Source organism: Crocuta crocuta, unplaced genomic scaffold, assembly GCF_008692635.1.
Source record: "Crocuta crocuta isolate KB4526 unplaced genomic scaffold, BGI_CrCroc_1.0 scaffold87, whole genome shotgun sequence".
Classification (NCBI taxonomy): Eukaryota; Metazoa; Chordata; class Mammalia; order Carnivora; family Hyaenidae; genus Crocuta; species Crocuta crocuta.
Window position 1 is genome coordinate 5,583,811 of NW_027532166.1, and position 17,892 is coordinate 5,601,702.

The 17,892-nt window shown below is 34.8% G+C and overlaps 1 protein-coding gene across 4 annotated transcripts in view; it reads left to right on the forward strand.

Annotated features, from left to right (window-relative positions):
* GSK3B (glycogen synthase kinase 3 beta) overlaps positions 1–17,892 on the forward strand; it is a 205,019-nt gene that overhangs the window by 180,281 nt on the left and 6,846 nt on the right. For 2 of the 4 annotated variants that reach the window (XM_077776760.1, XM_077776761.1), the window contains one exon: positions 10,593–10,691. In XM_077776760.1, coding sequence (XP_077632886.1) covers positions 10,593–10,691 — 99 coding nt within the window. Of the gene's footprint in view, positions 1–10,592; positions 10,692–15,171; positions 15,222–17,419; positions 17,792–17,892 lie in introns of those variants that run through there. The other 2 variants (XM_077776763.1, XM_077776762.1) reach the window with 2 other exon arrangements.

Below are 17,892 nucleotides of genomic sequence, written 5' to 3' on the forward strand. Positions count from 1 at the left end.
TTTCTTGCTTCTCAAGGATTTATATCAAGTTTTTTTAACCTGGAAATAAATTGGTGGCTGTAATTGTATAAAGTCAGGTATCCTATAAACAGGGAAAACTGGAATTCTATAACTCTTTCTTAGAACTTATATAAGGGATGTAGGTAGAGAAATTCTTATCCCTTCTGGGGCTTGGCAGTATTGCTGCTGCTGAGAGAACATTGAGAAGAAAACAGTTTGTGAATCGGTGGTTTCTAGAAGATCTAGAGAAAGTCATTATTTCTTAATCACTTCTGTGTTCACTTTTCTTTTCTCTCTGATTAAGACCCTAAGTGATTCATTTAATCAACTACACTGCATTTGATGCTGTGATTTTCTTCATAAACTGAACATTAAAAGTGTACAATTTCCTATAGATAAAACAACAATAAATATTCAGTTGATTGATTATTAGTTTAGTCTAGCTAAAAATATACAAGGGAGATGAAGCGCTTTCTGTGACCAGGAAATATATATTTCCTTTATTCTAGGATGAATTCCTCTACCTCTCCCCCATATTTAAACTTGGAAGTGGAGAAATACATTGCTTAAGCAGTAGATTTGGAAGACCTGAGTTAGTAAAATGGACTTGGATGATTCCATTGATTATAATCTTAAGTGGTCAATAACATGTAACTACTAGCAGTGCTGATATAGCTTTAAACTGCATTCATAAAAGTAAAGGAAAAATGTTCAGATTTCCTAAGATTAATTCTGATTTTTTAGGGTTGATTAGAAGTCATTTGGAATGTTGTTTTATGTCCTGGCTATACCATTTTAAGAAGATGTTAATGAAAGGTTGGTAGGGTGTACCAAGGAACAGAATTGACAGTAGATCCTGGAAAAGTGAAAACTTAAGGAATACCTCATATGTTGTCTTCTAAAGAAAGGTGTTAACCTATATTCTTTCTCCACATTATGAAATTGAAAATAGTAGGTAGCAGAAAATTAGAGAACAGTACATATTTGAGTTTATTAAACAGACCTCAGCCCCTGGCATAGATAAAGATTAATAAATAAAATTATTGATGAATCAGGGAAGTTTTCAGTTGTTAAACAGTGGAACAAGCCTTTTTCAAAATACCGATCTCAGTGTGAGGAAAAAGCTGGATGGTGTCAAATGTTTTAGGCAGATTTTACTCCAGTTTGGTGGTAGGTTAGACTGGGAGACTCCTGGCCTCTCTGGAGCAAAGGTTCTGTGATTCCATGTCACTTAAACTATGATTCCAAGTAAACTTTATTATTGTCAGTTCTTACTGCTTTGTCTTAATCAAGAGTATTACATGTAGGTTGAGGAAAATGTTGAAAATTCAAAGGTAATATAGAGAAAATTAAAATCACAATCCTGAAATAATTACTCTCAGCTTTCAAATTAAGCACTGTTAACATTTTATTGTATAGTTCTTTTCAGTCTTTTCTCTAATGCATCCATATACTGATAATCTTTGAACATAAAGTGACACTCTGTTTTCTCATTAGGATCACAAAAGGATTTCTTTTAATTAACTCACAAGTATTTAAAATTATGCATTATACAAAATTAATATTTATTTGAGAATTTTACTTTTTTACCTCGTTTCATAAAACAATTTTATTAATACTTTTTATAAATGCATCTTTTATATCTGTGCCTTTGTCTTCAGTAGAGCTACTTTTTGAACTATCTTATAGATTTTTAGGTTAAATCACCTAAATTTTTTGATATGAAGCACTTTTTGAATCTCTATCAGGCCACCACTGGAAATTCTACAAGTATCAAATTTCATAAGGGTTTTTTTTTGTACTGTAGGTATCTGTTAATTATCTGCACATATAACTATCTGCTGGGTTACTTTTTTAAAGTGGTCTCTAAAAGGCTCTGTATACAGTGACATCCAGCATTTGTAACTGTGGAATCTTGGCATCAGAAACTACTATGTTAATATTAACTTTATTTGTCTCTCTCTCTCTTTTTTTTTTTAACCACTTTTGTCAGGTGAACTTAGTTTCCCAAACAAGCATTGATTGTGGTTTTATTCACATGAAGTATCTTCTCCAAAGAGTACTTTGTTTCTCAAATACTTGAATTAAGGAAGCCTTTTGTCAAGTAAGCAATTTGGTAGAACCCCAAACACACATGATATTTATGATGGATACATTTTGGAGAATAATTCTCCCTATATTCAGACATAGTTGGTATAAATTCTTTAATACACCTGTATGTGTTGATCAAAACTGAGATACTTGAACATTTTATTTAATCAGATTTAAAAATCCAGGATTCAGTTTCATTGTTCATATATACCACTTTTGAAGTAATTAAATTTGATACTTTAGTCACTAATAATTATTCATTACTACTAAAAAAATAAAATTTTAAAACAGCTAAATTTATTCTCTGGAATCCTAAGATTTTTTGAAAACAGGTAAAATTCGTGTAACATTAGCCATTTTAAAGTAAACAGTTCAGTGGCGTTTAGTATTTTCACAGTGTTATGCAGCTACCACCTTGATCAAGTTCTAAAACATTTTCATTGCTCCTAGAGAAGACTCCATACCCATTAAGTGGTTAGTCCCCATTTACAAATCCCCCAATTCCTGGTGCACCAATGTGCTTCCTGCTTCTGGACCTCACTATGTGGGATATGTTATATAAATGGACTAATACATTATATTACCTTTTGTATATGGCTTCTTTCGCCAAGAATAATATTTTCAAAGTTCATCCATGTTGTAGCATGTATTGGTATTTTACTCCTTTTTATGGCTGAAGAATATTCCACTGTAGTATGCCTTAATCATTGCAGGCTGCTATAACAAAACGCCAGAGACTGTGGGGCTTAAACAGCAAACATTTATTTCTCAGAGTTCTGGAGGCTGGGAAATTCAGGATCAAGGTGCTAGTCTATTTGGTGTCCAATGACAGCATAGTTCGTGATTTGCAGATGGCTGCCTTCTTACTGTATCCTCATATGGTAGGAAAAGATTACCTCTCTTGCGTCTCTTCTTATAGGGCCACTAATCCCATTCATGGGGGTTTTGCCCTCATGACCTAATTACCTCTCAAAGGCTCCATTTCCAAAAACTATTACACTGGGGAGTAGGGCTGCAGCGTATGACTTTCAGGGGGACCAAACATGGTGTATGGCTACACCACATTTTGTTTATCCGTCATCTCTTGGTGGGTATCATGGCTTGTTTCTACCTTCTAGCTATTACGAAAAGTGGCAGTTTGACCATTTGTATACAGGTATTTATTTGAATAGTTGTATTTAATTCTTTTGGGTATGCTGAGTCATGTGGTAATATTATATTTAGCTTTTTGAGGAACTGCCAAACTATTTTCCATGGTGGTTTGCATGTTTTATATTCCTACCAGCAGTGTACAACAGTTCCAGTTTCTCTACATCCTCCCCAATACTTATGTTCCTCCTCTTCTTCTTCTTTTTTTTTTTTTTTTAAATAGCCATCTTAGCGGGTGTGAAGTGGTATTTCATTGTGCATTGTGGTCCTAAGATTATTGCAATATAATGAATCACAGCCTAGTAAATGCTATTTACCTATTCTCTAATAACATTCATAAGGCAAAATGTCCAATATTGGACTTTGTGAATGGACAGTTTTCGTATTTTAAACTAATAGAGTCAGCTAACTTTAACGTCCTTAGAAGCCTCCAAAGTCTTTAACTTCAGCTTTGACACATGCCTTGTAAAGAAAGGCTCAACTTGAAGAAGAATAAATAATTTAGTTCAAATTTTATTTTTACATGTCTGAAGTGAAGATTGTTTTATTTTTGGTATTTCGAATTGTTATATTTGCCCAGAATGTCAGCTGTAATGAAGGCTCTTTATACGTCTGAATATACATATGTCCTTAAGGATTTAAAGAGTGTGTGTGTGTTTGGATGTGGTATATATAGAGTATGGGACCATTTCTACAGCACTATGACTCCGTAATGTGCATATTAATGAAAAGCATATGCAGGAGACTTTGTATCTATTCACATGAATTCCGTAAATATGTCCTTGAAATCATTTTCCATAAAACTAAATGTATTAAATTGAGAATGCCGTCATTTTGAGAGATGACCCTTCTTTTCTAAGCCTTAAAATGCCCTATCTTAACAGCCATTCTGAAACTGGGCTGTCATCACCAGTAGTATTTTCTCCCTTTCCTTCCAGATCACTATTGTACTCAAAGAGTGTCTCTGCCCAGGGAAGAAGCATTATTTGATGTTGTTCTATTTGATCCTCTATATTCTGATTTTGGACCAGTGTTTCCAAATGATGATCTTGTTTATTACCAAGGCAAAGATGTAACTGTTGTGCAGATGCAACTTTAAAGCATGTATTAAGAGCATTAAATGAACAACCAGAATAAAACCGGATAATATAAGAACTTGAAGAAGGAGAATCAATCCCCCAGTTGGTTGTATAGCTAGAGAGGGTTTACAGATAGGAAACACTAAGGTGGGAGGCTGTTAGTGAGGTTCTAGTGTAGGCAGAATAAAGCCCTCCTCCAGCCTCATACATTTTCAGTGATGTCTGTACTAATCCCCCCAAGTGAAATAAAGATAACCCCTAATCTGCATGTAGTAGGTGCTCAGTGAATGTTTGAGTGACACAGAGTATTCATGTAACCGATATTTATTGGACATTTCTCATGTGCCTTCTAGTTGCTCTTAGTGCTGTTTTAAAACCTGCCATCTGAAAAGAACTATGAAGATTAAACACAAGTAAAATACAGGATTGTATTGAAGTAAAGCTTAACAACAAAGCTAACTGCAATTTGATGTTTGTTATTGTGCCACAAGTAACTGGCTATAAATGATCATTAGTAACACTTGTAATTAAAACAAGTATTTCTGTGGTCAGCTAGAGGAGGAAGAGGAGGAATAAACAGATAAGGGACAGAAAACTTGGAGATCCTTTTGACCTCCTGGATCCATAAGTCAGATTATCAGACATCTTATTTTTCTGGCACTGGGGCTTCAATGCCCTGGGACCCCCTGAGTGATACTATCTTCATCTAGATGTTGGAAACCTGGACAGACTTTTGGCACACCCTCTTTTCTTCGGTCATTGGATGTCAAAGGTTGGACATAACTGAATCAGACCTTAGGAAGTGGAATCAGGAAATTCCAACAGAGATTAATATTTTCTTTATTCACCAATTCCTTGCCTATTCCAGGCTGGAATATATTGGGAAATAAATTACTTTTGTATGTTTAAATGTGAGTCTCCAGTTAATCCCACCATGCATGCCCAATACCAAATTTTCTACTTAATTTATATGAAATTTTACCAAGTAAAGTTATTTTAGCAAGCATTGTCCCCTGAGGGCATAGCACAGGTTGGGGGTTTAATCGCCAGATCTTTTAAAATACTAACATTTTGCTCAGTAGTTTCTAAAATACGTCACTACTATAAATGCAGTATACTAAACGCATTCAAACATTTTGGAGTGACTGGTATAAATTGTGATACTCCCTCTTAGGCAGTTCCAAGGCACAGTAGTCATAGATTTGTGTAGATATTATGTAGTCCTTGCATTAAATGTCATTAATATCACCAAGAAGCCATAGTGAGCCTTCTAACTATTTTACAATTTGTCTAACCTTCTAATAAGTTTAATTATTTGTTTAATTTTAGGATTTAGTTAGAAACTTGGTCAGGGATTTTGTGGACACTTGGCTCCACTGCTTGGAGAGGAGCATTTATAATAGGGTTATTTGTTTATCCAAAAAAAATCCATATAAACAACATTAGAATGTGATCAAGGTGCACATTCCAGCATTTGAATTCTTGCTCATAAAAAGTACACAGATGAAATAGCATGCTATTGTGAAATTATCTAAACCTTTTTGTGAGAGAAATACCACTTTATCTATAATAGACAGCCACTGGCAATTTTCATATGTATATAGGAGGCCTGATATACACACAAAGGCCTCAAACTAATTGCAGAAGAAAAAGCATGTCTGCCTCTTTCAATGACTCCTTTATGGAGATTGCAGGATGAGCTTCAGAGCTAATGAAGAAGATTCCTTTCTACCTGATGACTGGTATTTTATTACATCACTGTTACAGAAGGTCTGTTGAACAAAGGGATTGATTTCTTCCCTCTGGTTAACACATTGATTGCTTCTCTCAAATTTATCCTCAGCTCTCACACTATGCACTGTTAGAACACACATATACACCCTACTCACCCACTCACCCACCATCCCCTGCCCCCCCCCCAAAAAAAAAAAACAACCTAGGAAAGTTTCTTATCTACTTATCATTAAATTTGGGACTCATATTTGGAAGAATGGAAACTTTAAGTTAAGGAATACTTAAGGTTTTGTCAACTAGATTTATGTTTTGCTTTAATATTTAAAAAGATTGCTTTATCAAGTAATAGGGTATGTTTGGGTATATTCAGTTTGTCTGTTCATGGGAATGTTTCTTCTTTCATTTACATTATGAACAACAGTGCAGCAAAATTTAGTTAAATGAATTCAGTCAGCTTTTTAGTTGATGATTTTTATTGGTTTTATTGATCTTGGTTTTATTGATACCTATTTTAAAATTCATTTTGCTTTTCTTTAAATTGTCTACAATGTTTGGTTATGGAGCACATAATGATTGATACACCATCAAAAGATGTTTGATACTGATAAACTACTATGTGTTTTTTTGATGGATAGTTTCATGGTATCTGCAGTTGGTTAAAGAAACCTTTATCATCGTTAACATTTCTAAAACCTTCTGAGCCTGTTGGTATGTCGTTTTCAACCATGTCTCTGAGATAACATAGTCTACCTTATTCCTACCTCTTATTCAAACTAGCCCCACTTCAGTATTAAGGACCTGCTTGTTCCTTTAATTATCTTCCTACTCTCAAGCCTAGCACAAATCTTTATTGAACAAATGATATTAACTTATTTACTTTTTTTTTTCAGCTTTTTATTTTCAGTCTCTTCTATACTTCTAATTCTCTGTCTTAAAGAATACATGCACTCTCCCTGATCCTGAAACGTTCTATTGTTTTGCTGTACCTGTCCTCTATACTGCCATCTTAGTTTGCATTCTTGTGCCCACACTGCAATTTGTATCCATATTCTTTGCCTCAGTTCTCTTACTTCTGTCATGGATAGGCAGGGAGACTGGGGGTGAATAGTAATTGTTGTGAGCAAAAAATCATTACAACCATTTTGTGCCAGCTCCATAAAAGTGCCGTAACCCGTTCCCACAAAAGGAATGGACTTTAGTGTAGAGAACAGGACTACAGCAAGAATATAAGGAGGCTTCCTTTTTCACATAGGCAAAAGTTATGACAATTAACAATCTCTCTGAAATAGAGGAAAACTAATAGATGGAAAGCAGTAGACCTCAAGGAATCCCTATAAATAAGGTAGAGAAGAAGGACAGTGAGTTTTAGAGGTTGGAAGGGTTTAGAATTCCTTAACTTTCAGAATGTCAAAAAAATTGGGTGGAGCCCTCTTCTCCACCCAAAGGCCTCTCATTGACTCTAGATTAAGAATCTAATCCTTTTAGTTGTTTTGTAGACTTTACTTACTCTCCCCTGTCTTTGGATGTGGCAAAAGGATCCCACAGCTTCTCTTTTTCTTGTCTCCTTATTTTTCTTCACTTTTCTCCTTTCCTTTCATCAGTTATCCCTCTCTCCCTACCCTAGACCCAAATGGCTGTCTACTACCTAAGGAAAAAGAAGTTGCTTTTTTCAAGCCCTATACGTGTGTGTGTGACCTAAAACCACCATGACCCTTCAACTGGACATACAGATACATAGAAAGATAGGTGATCTGATAAAAGTAAATGAATGGGAGAAAGTAGGCAACATGGTCCATAAGTAAAATCACAGACTGCTGATACTCAGTTCATTTTAAAGATTATCTTCAAATGGCTTTGTCAGAATGTCTTATCTTAAAATCTTTGGTCATCTTTTCCTTTTTTAGATTTCTTTTAGATGTTGGGCAGTTAGTCATAGAGGGTTTTTTTTTTTTTTTATTTTTATTTCTCAGAGAGAGAGCGAGCATGAGTGGGGGAGGGGCAGAGAGAGAGAGGGAGACACAGAATCTGAAGCAGGCTCCAGGCTCTGAGCTGTCAGCACACAGCCCGATGTGGGTCTCGAACTCACAAACTGTGAGTTCATGACCTGAGCCAAAGTCAGACGCTTAACCGACTAAACCACCCAGGCACTCCTCATATAGATATTTTTAATTTAAAAGCGACCCTATTCTGAATAGGTTGAATGCCTTTCTTGCTACCTTATTTGTGCAGTTGACCTTCCATTTTCAATTGCTTTTCATAAAGACGGTTATCTTTTTCTCTGACCTAACACAGTTTTATGCTCAGTATTTTTTTTAATGTTTTTATTTTATTTGGCGGGGCGGGGGGGCAGAGAGAGAGAGGGAGACACAGAATCTGAAGCAGGCTTTAGGCTCTGAGCTGTCAGCAGAGAGCCCAACTTGGGGCTTGAACTCAACGGACCGTGAGATCATGACCTGAGCTGAAGTCAGATGCTTAACTGACTGAGCCACCCAGGCGCCCCTATGCTCAGTATTGATAGGTGGATGGGAGGATGGATGGATGGATGGATTTTAAGAACCCTTTCTGTTTTAGCAGATTTTAATTGTAATTGAGATGGTAAGTCTTCCTTTTAGGTTAATCAAGAGTAATTACCACACCCTACATTAATTTTTACTTCTAGAACCATACAGTCATCAGCCATGGTCATTGGGATTCTCTTGCTTATATAGGTATAAGATTGTGGGTTAAAATTGGACTAACTTGAAATTAAACAACTTAGGATCTTCCGTTTCCTCAGAACCAAAACAGCTAAAAGCTGATTATGAGAAAACAGCATCTTTTCAAAATTAGGGCAGTGGTTTTCCAACTGGCTTCCAGGGAAGACATGAGAAATACTCATATACAGGGAAGCTGCTTTACATCTTCTCATTTAAGGGGAAAAATTAATAAATAGTCTTCTCTCAGTTTTAGGCTTTTGCTGCCACTCATTTTTCATAAATCTTGGGATAGGTTTGTTGAGGTTTTTTTATTTGTTTATTTTTACCAGAATCTGGTATCATTTAGTATGTAACTTAGTACAAAATCTAGATATTTAGGAGCCAATTTGAATAAGTTCATATTAACAGGGGCTTTGTGACATAAAACATTTGTAAACTACTATATTAAAACCTGATTTCCCTTGCTAGGTGCTGGGGGAAGGGCCGAATGGGGAGGGACTGCTAATGGTTTCCCTAGGAGTGAGGACAGTGTTTTGAAACTAGATAGAGGTGATGCTTGTACAACATTGTGAATGTACTAAATGCCACTGAACTGTACACCTTGAAATGGTTAATTTTATGTTATGTGAATTTACTTTAAATAAGATTATACTGTTTAACTTTTTAAATTACATGCCACATCTGTAAATTGGTCAAAATATATGCAGTAGCTCCTCTGCATATGAATAATATGAATAATAATAATTATTCTCTAATAATGTTTTCCTGTAACTAGCATGGTTGTGTAATTATCCCTTCAAATTGCAACACTTATGAGCATGAAAATCAACAGTCACTAGATAAATGCTGGGATAACAAGAATGAACCAGAGTTATTCCTGGCAGACCAGGAGAACAGTCACGTTACCAAAGCTAACACCAGATACTTACATATAAGAGCTCACTACCACTACTTGCTATCTGTGTACAGCCTTAGATCCAGTGTCATCTTCAATTATTTCTTAAGGCTTATACATAGAATTTGATTCTTTAAAGAAAGGCACTCTGTATACAGCTGACAAAAACTTCTATGTGCAGGTAAAAAGCTTATTTCAAACTTAAAATCAAAGTAACAATCCTACTGAGTTAAAAAGGAAAATAGATTGGAATAAAAACATTCTGGTATTTAGGGCACAGGGGTGGCTCAGTCGGTTAAGCGGCCAACACTTGGTTTCGTATCAGGTCATGATCTCACAGTTTCATGAGTTTGAGGCCCAAGTTGGGCTCTGCCCTGGCAGCATGGAGCCTGTTTGGGATTCTCTCTCTTTTCCCCTCCCCTACTTGCGCTTTCTCTGTTTGTCTCAAAATAAATAAACTTTAAAAAAATTCTTATTTTTAATAAAAGCAATGAAACTTTTAGCAGTTGGATAGTTTGGCCCATGCATGCGTTCGCAGACAGTAGTCCTAGTCTCTTTTCTGTGACATAATCACTCTCAATTCCTGTAGTCAAATATCGTCAGAGCAGTATAGGGAAACCTAGCATATTTAAGTTATTAAGAGACAGAAGTACAGCTTAGTGAAATGCTTATTCTCAAACCGTTAGCCAGTACAGTTCCCTAAGCTATCTTTAGTTCCCAGACATATTCTAATTTTAGCAGATAGTGTCTTAGTTATGTGTACATTTCTGTGGACTTTATAAATTGATTTCTAGTTCATTGATTTAGTTTCAGACGTAGGTTTATCATGTCTTTTTTTCTATTAAGCCAGTGTTTTAATGCAGTATTTTATGTTTATTGTTACCAATAAAAGTAGTTTCACATACATTGTTAAGACTGGGTTCTAACATGTGTCTTACTTCTCTTTAGAACTGTCAAGTAATCCACCTCTAGCTACCATTCTTATCCCTCCTCATGCTCGGATTCAAGCAGCTGCTTCAACCCCTACAAATGCCACAGCAGCCTCAGGTGAGAACATAAGTCTCTTCTATAAAAACATATTCTTTTTTTTTTTAAAGACATGATTGCTTTCATTTTATTTTATTTGATAATGTGAACATTTAATACCTTCCAGGTATCAAAAACATAGCACAGCCAAATGAATAAATGTGAATAAAATGTTGCTTTATTTCCAAAAAAGCACAAAAGGACCCCATAAATACTTTAGATATAAATTGTAAATATCTTATTTTAATGTTAAATTCTGTCATCTTAGTTGTTATATTAAAAGCCATTCTTTCTGTATAATTTCTTGATTAATATAGGTCAGATGAGATACCTGTAGCAGAAAACAATCTGTATAAATGTAATATTGAAGATAATTTACTTTAATTCCATCACTCTGAATGTAAACTATATTTATATACTTGAGAGGCAAAGTTTCAAGAAGTATAAAATGTAGATTGGTGTAATTTAATCATTTGAAAGGGCTAAAACTGCAGTGTAAATACATTTAACTAAGATTTAGATCAAAAGTGACTAGATCTCTTCTATTTAAAAAAAAAAAAATGCCCTTATGGCCTCCTAGGTTAGAGCTCAGGTATACTGCTAGTCTCTTAGCCAGCTAATGGGGCCTGATTTAGTGAGAATTGCAGATATTCTGAAAATATCCAACTCTCTAATGAATTTAAAGGTTCTCCAAAGAATGGTTGGATGCTGTTTAAAACGAAGTTAGACATATAATAGCAAAATTGGCCTCAAGATTTGGTACCCTTTTTATCCCTCTATAAAAAAACAGATGTCAGGAGCTGACTCTGTTTCATTAAATCCTTTGTTACATTGAATTGAGTTTGATCAGACCCGTTGATGCTGGAGGAGATAAAATCTTTCATTATTAGTTCTTAGCATTCAGCAGTGAGGTCATAATTCATCTCCTGTTTTCTGACACACAGTTGTTTGTTCCTGTGCAAAGATTTTTTAGGACATTGCTAATATTTTAGTATATGTGCTGCCGAAGCGAGCACTGGACATTGCTAATAAAGATGAGAAACATTTCACTTTAGTCCATGTCCTACTACCTTCATTCCAGAAAAAGTCTAGAAAGAAAGATTTCTTTTCTAGTTCTAGTTCTGTCAGCACATGCTGCTTTGAGAAAGTCGTTTGAACTTCATTAGTTTTAGTAATGTCTTATTAGTTTTCTCAATCCGTAAAATGAATGGCAGTGCTCTCAGAGTAATATTGTAAAAATTGAATATATGCTGAATTATGCTTTAAATTTTTTTAATATTAGGGGTTTTTTTTAACTATGACCAATTTATTTAAAAGGAAGATAGAATTGCTTAGATGAACTAGTAATAAACTTAATAAACCCCTGGACTGAGTTAACTTAGGTTGATTGTTCAAAACACGAAATAGCCCCTAACCCTGAATTAATGCAGTTACTTGTTGAGCTAGTTTCCAGGAGCTTTGTTAGAATTGCTTTGGATTATGAATAAAAATGAGAATTATGATTGGTAAGTTTTGGATAATTTTAAATGGCTTCCTTAGTATGAAATACTAAACAAATTAAGGTTTGGGGCATATTATCTGCCTGGTTGAAGCATAGTATAACCTGCTCTGTATGTTGCTTTGATACAAGTTACAGTAGATCCCCCCACCCACTGCCAAAAAATACAGTAAAACCTTGGTTTACAAGCATGATTTGTTCCGGAAACAGGCTTATAATCCAAAACATTTCTATATCAAAGCAGATTTTAAGGACCATTGGTTCAGTTGTGGTCATACAACATTCCACGTCAGGTACTACACTTACTGCAAGACATCACTCATTTATTAAATTAAAATATATTAGAATTGTTTGCTCATCTTGGAGAACACTTGCAGAACTCGCAGTCCAAGATTTTACTCTGTGTTTGTGTATTCTTAAAGCAATTCAAATGAGATTTCAGTATAAATATGGAAGTGATATTGGACTCTTGATCCTAAGAGTTTACTTCAAAATTGAAGTAAAATAGAGTATGAGGAATTTAATAGAGAAATAAGATACTTGAGTATCTTAATAGTTACCAAAGAGGATTTCAGTTATTGCCTTGAGCTTCCTAGTGGCTAAAGTAAATAAAGAAATATTACCTGTTAAAATTTCCCATTGTTCATTAAATAAACATCCTGATGGCTTAGGAGAAGTAAAATGTTTCTGTCCCTGCTGTTTATTTCTTCCTTGGGGCTTGGGATTTGGTACTATCAGAGATACATTAAATGAAGTTCCCTTCAGCATTTCAACAATAAATGTAATAATGAGTTTTCATAAGGATACTTTTTTAAGTGCCCCATGGTGTAAGCCAATGGCATTAACACCGCAGTGTAGTCAGGTGGAAACTGTTTTCTTTTGGGGCCAAGGTAGTAAGAACCAAGTATGTTACCAAACATGTCTCAGGAAATGCTGATCTAGATGAAGGAACTGACTATGAAACATTAACAGCTGTCTATATTTAAATAAATATGTATGTATGGTTATGCAAATTCTTTTAAAAAAAAGAATTTGGCAGTGTGAGTTATATTCTTTAATAAGACCTTAAAATATACATGCTCTTGTTGTCTCTCTTGGCTTCAGTTTCCTTATCCATAAAACAGGAATAGTAAATACCCACTACATAGACTTGTGAGAAGTAAGATGTAAAATGTAAAAGTGCTTAGATAGTGTGGTATTCAGAGTTTGGGTGATGACTGCAGGTGAATTGATTAAGACCTCTTTTGGAAGACATTACAGTAAATAACAAGAACCATCAGAGTTCATACTTTATAGTTCACTAATCCCACTTTGGAGAAACTAATTTCAGGATACTTCTAATAGAAGATAAAAAGCTACCATATACAGAGATATAAATAGGAATAATTATATAATAACAAAAAAGAGAGCTAGTTTAATCTGAATGGTCAATAGGAGAAAATTGTTTTGAAACATTATGGAATCTCCATCTTTATGTAATCATAAAAAATAATTATGAGCTTATAGACATTTGTAGAAATATTCATCAAATTTTAACCATGTTGGCAAGTGCCAAAATGAATGTTTGTCTACAGATAGAAACAAGTTAAATATATACAAAAATTAAAACAGTTGTGTTAAATTAGTGGATATAGACATTGATTTTTTTTTCCAAAAACGTTACAAACTTTTAAAAATACCTCACTTTCTGGGGGCATTATAGTTGATCATGGCTCTGATAAGAAACTTTGAAAATTTTGCATATTCTCAGTCATTAAAGAATAANTTAATATATAACATAATTTTATATATTATATAAATATATTCTAATTTTCTCCACACTCCCGAAAGATCCTCTCATTCACTCCATTTGGGAGACTGTTCATCTAAATAGAATAACAAATCTTGAGAAATTGTAGTTTTACTCACCAAATAGTAATCACTTTAAAGATTATCTGGTCCAAAGCCAGATGAGTTAAGTGTGAAATGTGTTAGGGAATTTTAACTAGAGCAGTTTTCTCTCTTTATCTGCTTTGTATATCAATCTTTGGAGTAAGATTTCTTTCAGTGCAGTGTTCTGCTGTTAAATTTAAAAAAATGATTTCAGTTCACCTTTTTTTTTAAAATAGTTTATAGTCAAGTCGGTTTACATATAACACCCATTGCTCATCCCAACAAGTTCACCTTTCTGACTATCTGCTGAGAATTAGCCATCTATTCCATGCTTCTATATATTCAGTAACTGGAAGCTGATTACTGCAAGAATGAGCACATTCCATTTTTATATCATTCTGTTAGAAAGTATATATCCTTTTTTAACCTTGAGATTTGTCCTCTATACTTTCTTCCATTCAGTAATCCTACTCTGGGGAACTATAGAACCAGCCCAATCCTTATACCCAATAATGAGGATTTCGGATTCTAATCCTGAATATGTTTTGTGTCGAGGAGTTAGGTTTTCTGTACAATTATATATCATCTACACATTTCATAAACATAACAATTTTTGGTCTTCATTTAAGCAACTAATAAATTATGTCCAACAGTAGAGGCAGGGCCTACTTTGAGATTTTTTTTTTTTTTTTTTGCCTTTACCCAAGTTACTGATAAAATAAGTTAAATAGTATTAGGCAAAGTTTACTAGAAATTATTTTTCTGGTGGTCTGTTGAGTGATTGCTTACCCCTCTTGTGTTTGCTTAGCTATAGACCAATCTTACAATACTTATTTGTATAACAATGTTATGAAAAACTTTGTAAAATGCTTTATTGTTATCAGGAAATTTTTTAAGAAATGTTTTCCATCAAAAAGGTAACTGTCAACAATGGAAATTAAATTTTTTTTTAAAGACTTAGGGAAATTTCTAGTGTCTACTATTTGTCCACGGTGGGTTTCTGTAATCCATTTTAGAATTTGTTTCTTGGACTTTTGATTCTGGGTTTAAAAACATTTAAAATGTATAGATTGCCCTCACTTTCCTTGGGCTGCATTTTGTTTATTAGGATTTTTGTTATATCCTTTCCAGGTTGAAAACCCTTCTAACAGAAAAGGGAATCATGATAGGAGTTGGACAAGGTCTGTCTTCTCTGTCTTTTTACCTGGTCAGAGGGTTTAAGTTTTCTTGACCTTATTTTAAAAACCTTATGCTATTTCCTTATTTAAACCAAAACTAGCCTGTTCTTACAGGTTCATTATTGTTATTTTCTGTTTTTCTTGGATATGTGCCCCTGTTAACGTTATCTATATTTAAAATGATGAGCTTATCAGAGAAAACCCATTTAGTTAGTTTCTTTGGTTCTTCTCCCTTTACTTTGCATTGAGATTATTTGTAATTGCTTAGAGTTTTGTTTTCTCTGGTATTCTATTTCTTGTCAGTTTTGAGCCGCTTTTGAAGACTATAGCCACAAAATCATACCTATTGTTTCCTGAACTCTTAGAAATCCATTGACTGAATCCTTGACTGAAGTCATGGCTCACAGTTAGCCAGGGTCAGTGGTTCCCTTTACTTAGTAATACAGTTACTTTACTCCAAAATTCCTGTCACCTACATCACCAGTCAGTTCTTTCTAGCTGGGCAGATTAAACCCAGAATAATTTCTCCCACTGTTTGTTTCCACTGATTTTAAGAGTTGAAATGTTACACAAATTAAGTCCTTATATCAAATACTTTACAAAATGACAGTTACCATCCTTTCATCCCCTCCCCAAGTACTATTATCCTTTGTTTCTTTGCCACTGCACTGTGTGCTCTGGGAAAGCTGAATCCATATCTTGTCTCGTTGTAGAATCTGCAGGGTATGCCCTCAGTGTTCCTTTTCCTAACCATGTCTTTTCCATTGTCTTTTTATCTTAACCCAAATATATATGCAATTTCTAAAAGTATATAACTTTTAAAAATGAGGATTTTTCTTTATTAAAAACATAATGTATCATTATTTTAGAAAATAATCTCCCATATTCTCAATCGTAAAGATAATGAAAGGTAACGTTTTATACTTTAGTCTATATATGAGTGGGCAGTGAGACATGCTTCTTTTTTTTTTTAATGGGCTATGCTATTCAGGGGTTGGGGGTTTAGGACTCTACATCCTAAGCCTGTACCATAATTTATTTAACTTAATTACTTATTCTTGGACATTTGTGTTATATCATTTATGTTAAAGTATAATTGCCAAGTTGAAAGGTTTTTTAAGTGTTTGATACATATCAAATTGCCTTCCAGAAAGTATGTCCCAGTTTACATTGCCCACTGGCAGTGCGTATATTTTTCCATTTCTCCATTACTTTAACATTAGCCAGCCCAGAGTGGGAGTGGGGAAGGTGCTGCATGCATGTGCGCACATGTATTTTTAGGAATTACTAACTTAGTAGCCACAGAATGTGGGTGTCTTTTTTAAGTCCAGTGCTATACCCATTTCCTCCTGTTGGCTCTGTGTTTGAAATACATCCATCCACATATGCCAGTTTGACAGAATGACAGACACCAATGAGGATGAATCCACCTGTGTTAAGGTTTCAGGTTTACTTGTCAAGTTTTATATATAGGTACCTAAAGTCAAACCAGCTTAGTTATTATTTTCATCAGAGTGGTACTAAGTATCACTTCTAGGAAATTGTTTCTTCTTTTTTCCTTTTTTTTTTTTTTTTTGAGAGAGAATGAGTGAGTGCACAAGTGAAGGAGAGGAGCAGAGGAGAAAAAGAGAGAATATTAAGGAGACTCCACACTTAGCATAGGGCCCAACATGGGGCCCAATCCCACAACACTGGGATCATGACCTGAGCTGAAATCGAGTTGGGGGCCCAAACAACTGAGCCACCTAGGTACCCCAGAAATTTTTCTTTTTATTCAAAACATGTTTTCTCCTACTGAGTCAAAAAATTTACCTGGGTTTCTCCCCCTCCAAAAGTAATATAAAATTAGGGTGCCTGGGTGGCTCAGTGGTTTAAGCATCTGACTTCAGGTCATAATCTCATGGTTCATGGGTTTGAGCCCCACATCGGGCTCTGTGCTGACAGCTCAGAGCCTGGAGCCTGCTTCAGATTCTGCGTGTGTGTCTCTCTCTCTTCCCCTTTCCTGCCCAGACTCTGTCTCTGTCTCTCTCTCTCAAAAAGAAAATGAACATTAAAAAAAAATATATGAAACCATCTTGATTAAGTTGATAAACATCCTATCAAACATTCTTCTGGGTGTTCTTCAAATATTCTTTAGTTCCTTGCCTGAAGTCACCTACTCATGTTCACATGCCTTTTCTTATTCTTTATTCCTAAATTAGGTGAAAATGTTTCCTGTGTCCCCATGACCTTCATTTCCCTACCCTGAATGACCACGCTTCTCCAGTGTCCTCTATCCCTGAGCCCAGAACACCTCTCTGATGCTGGCAGATAAAAAATATAAACAGTGTTATTGACAAGCCCTTCAACTTTGCTAGTGGACTGGTTTGGCTCACTGGCATCTGAATTGCAGTTCTATTTTTGAAATGACTGAAGCTACTTGTGGCATATCTTTTCCTCAAAAGAATATGAAAAGAGAGGTAATGATGCTTTGCTGAAGTGGGATCCCCCTTCTTCTCCCTCATTATTATACACCCAAAACTGTCAAAACTCATAGACATTATAAAGAGAAAAATAAAATTTGAGTCCTTTTCCTTATAGGTGATACTTTTATTTCATTAATGTAGATTATGATTTCCATTTAAATATAACTTTAGAGTATACATTTGATTCTCTGTAATAATGGTCTTGTTCC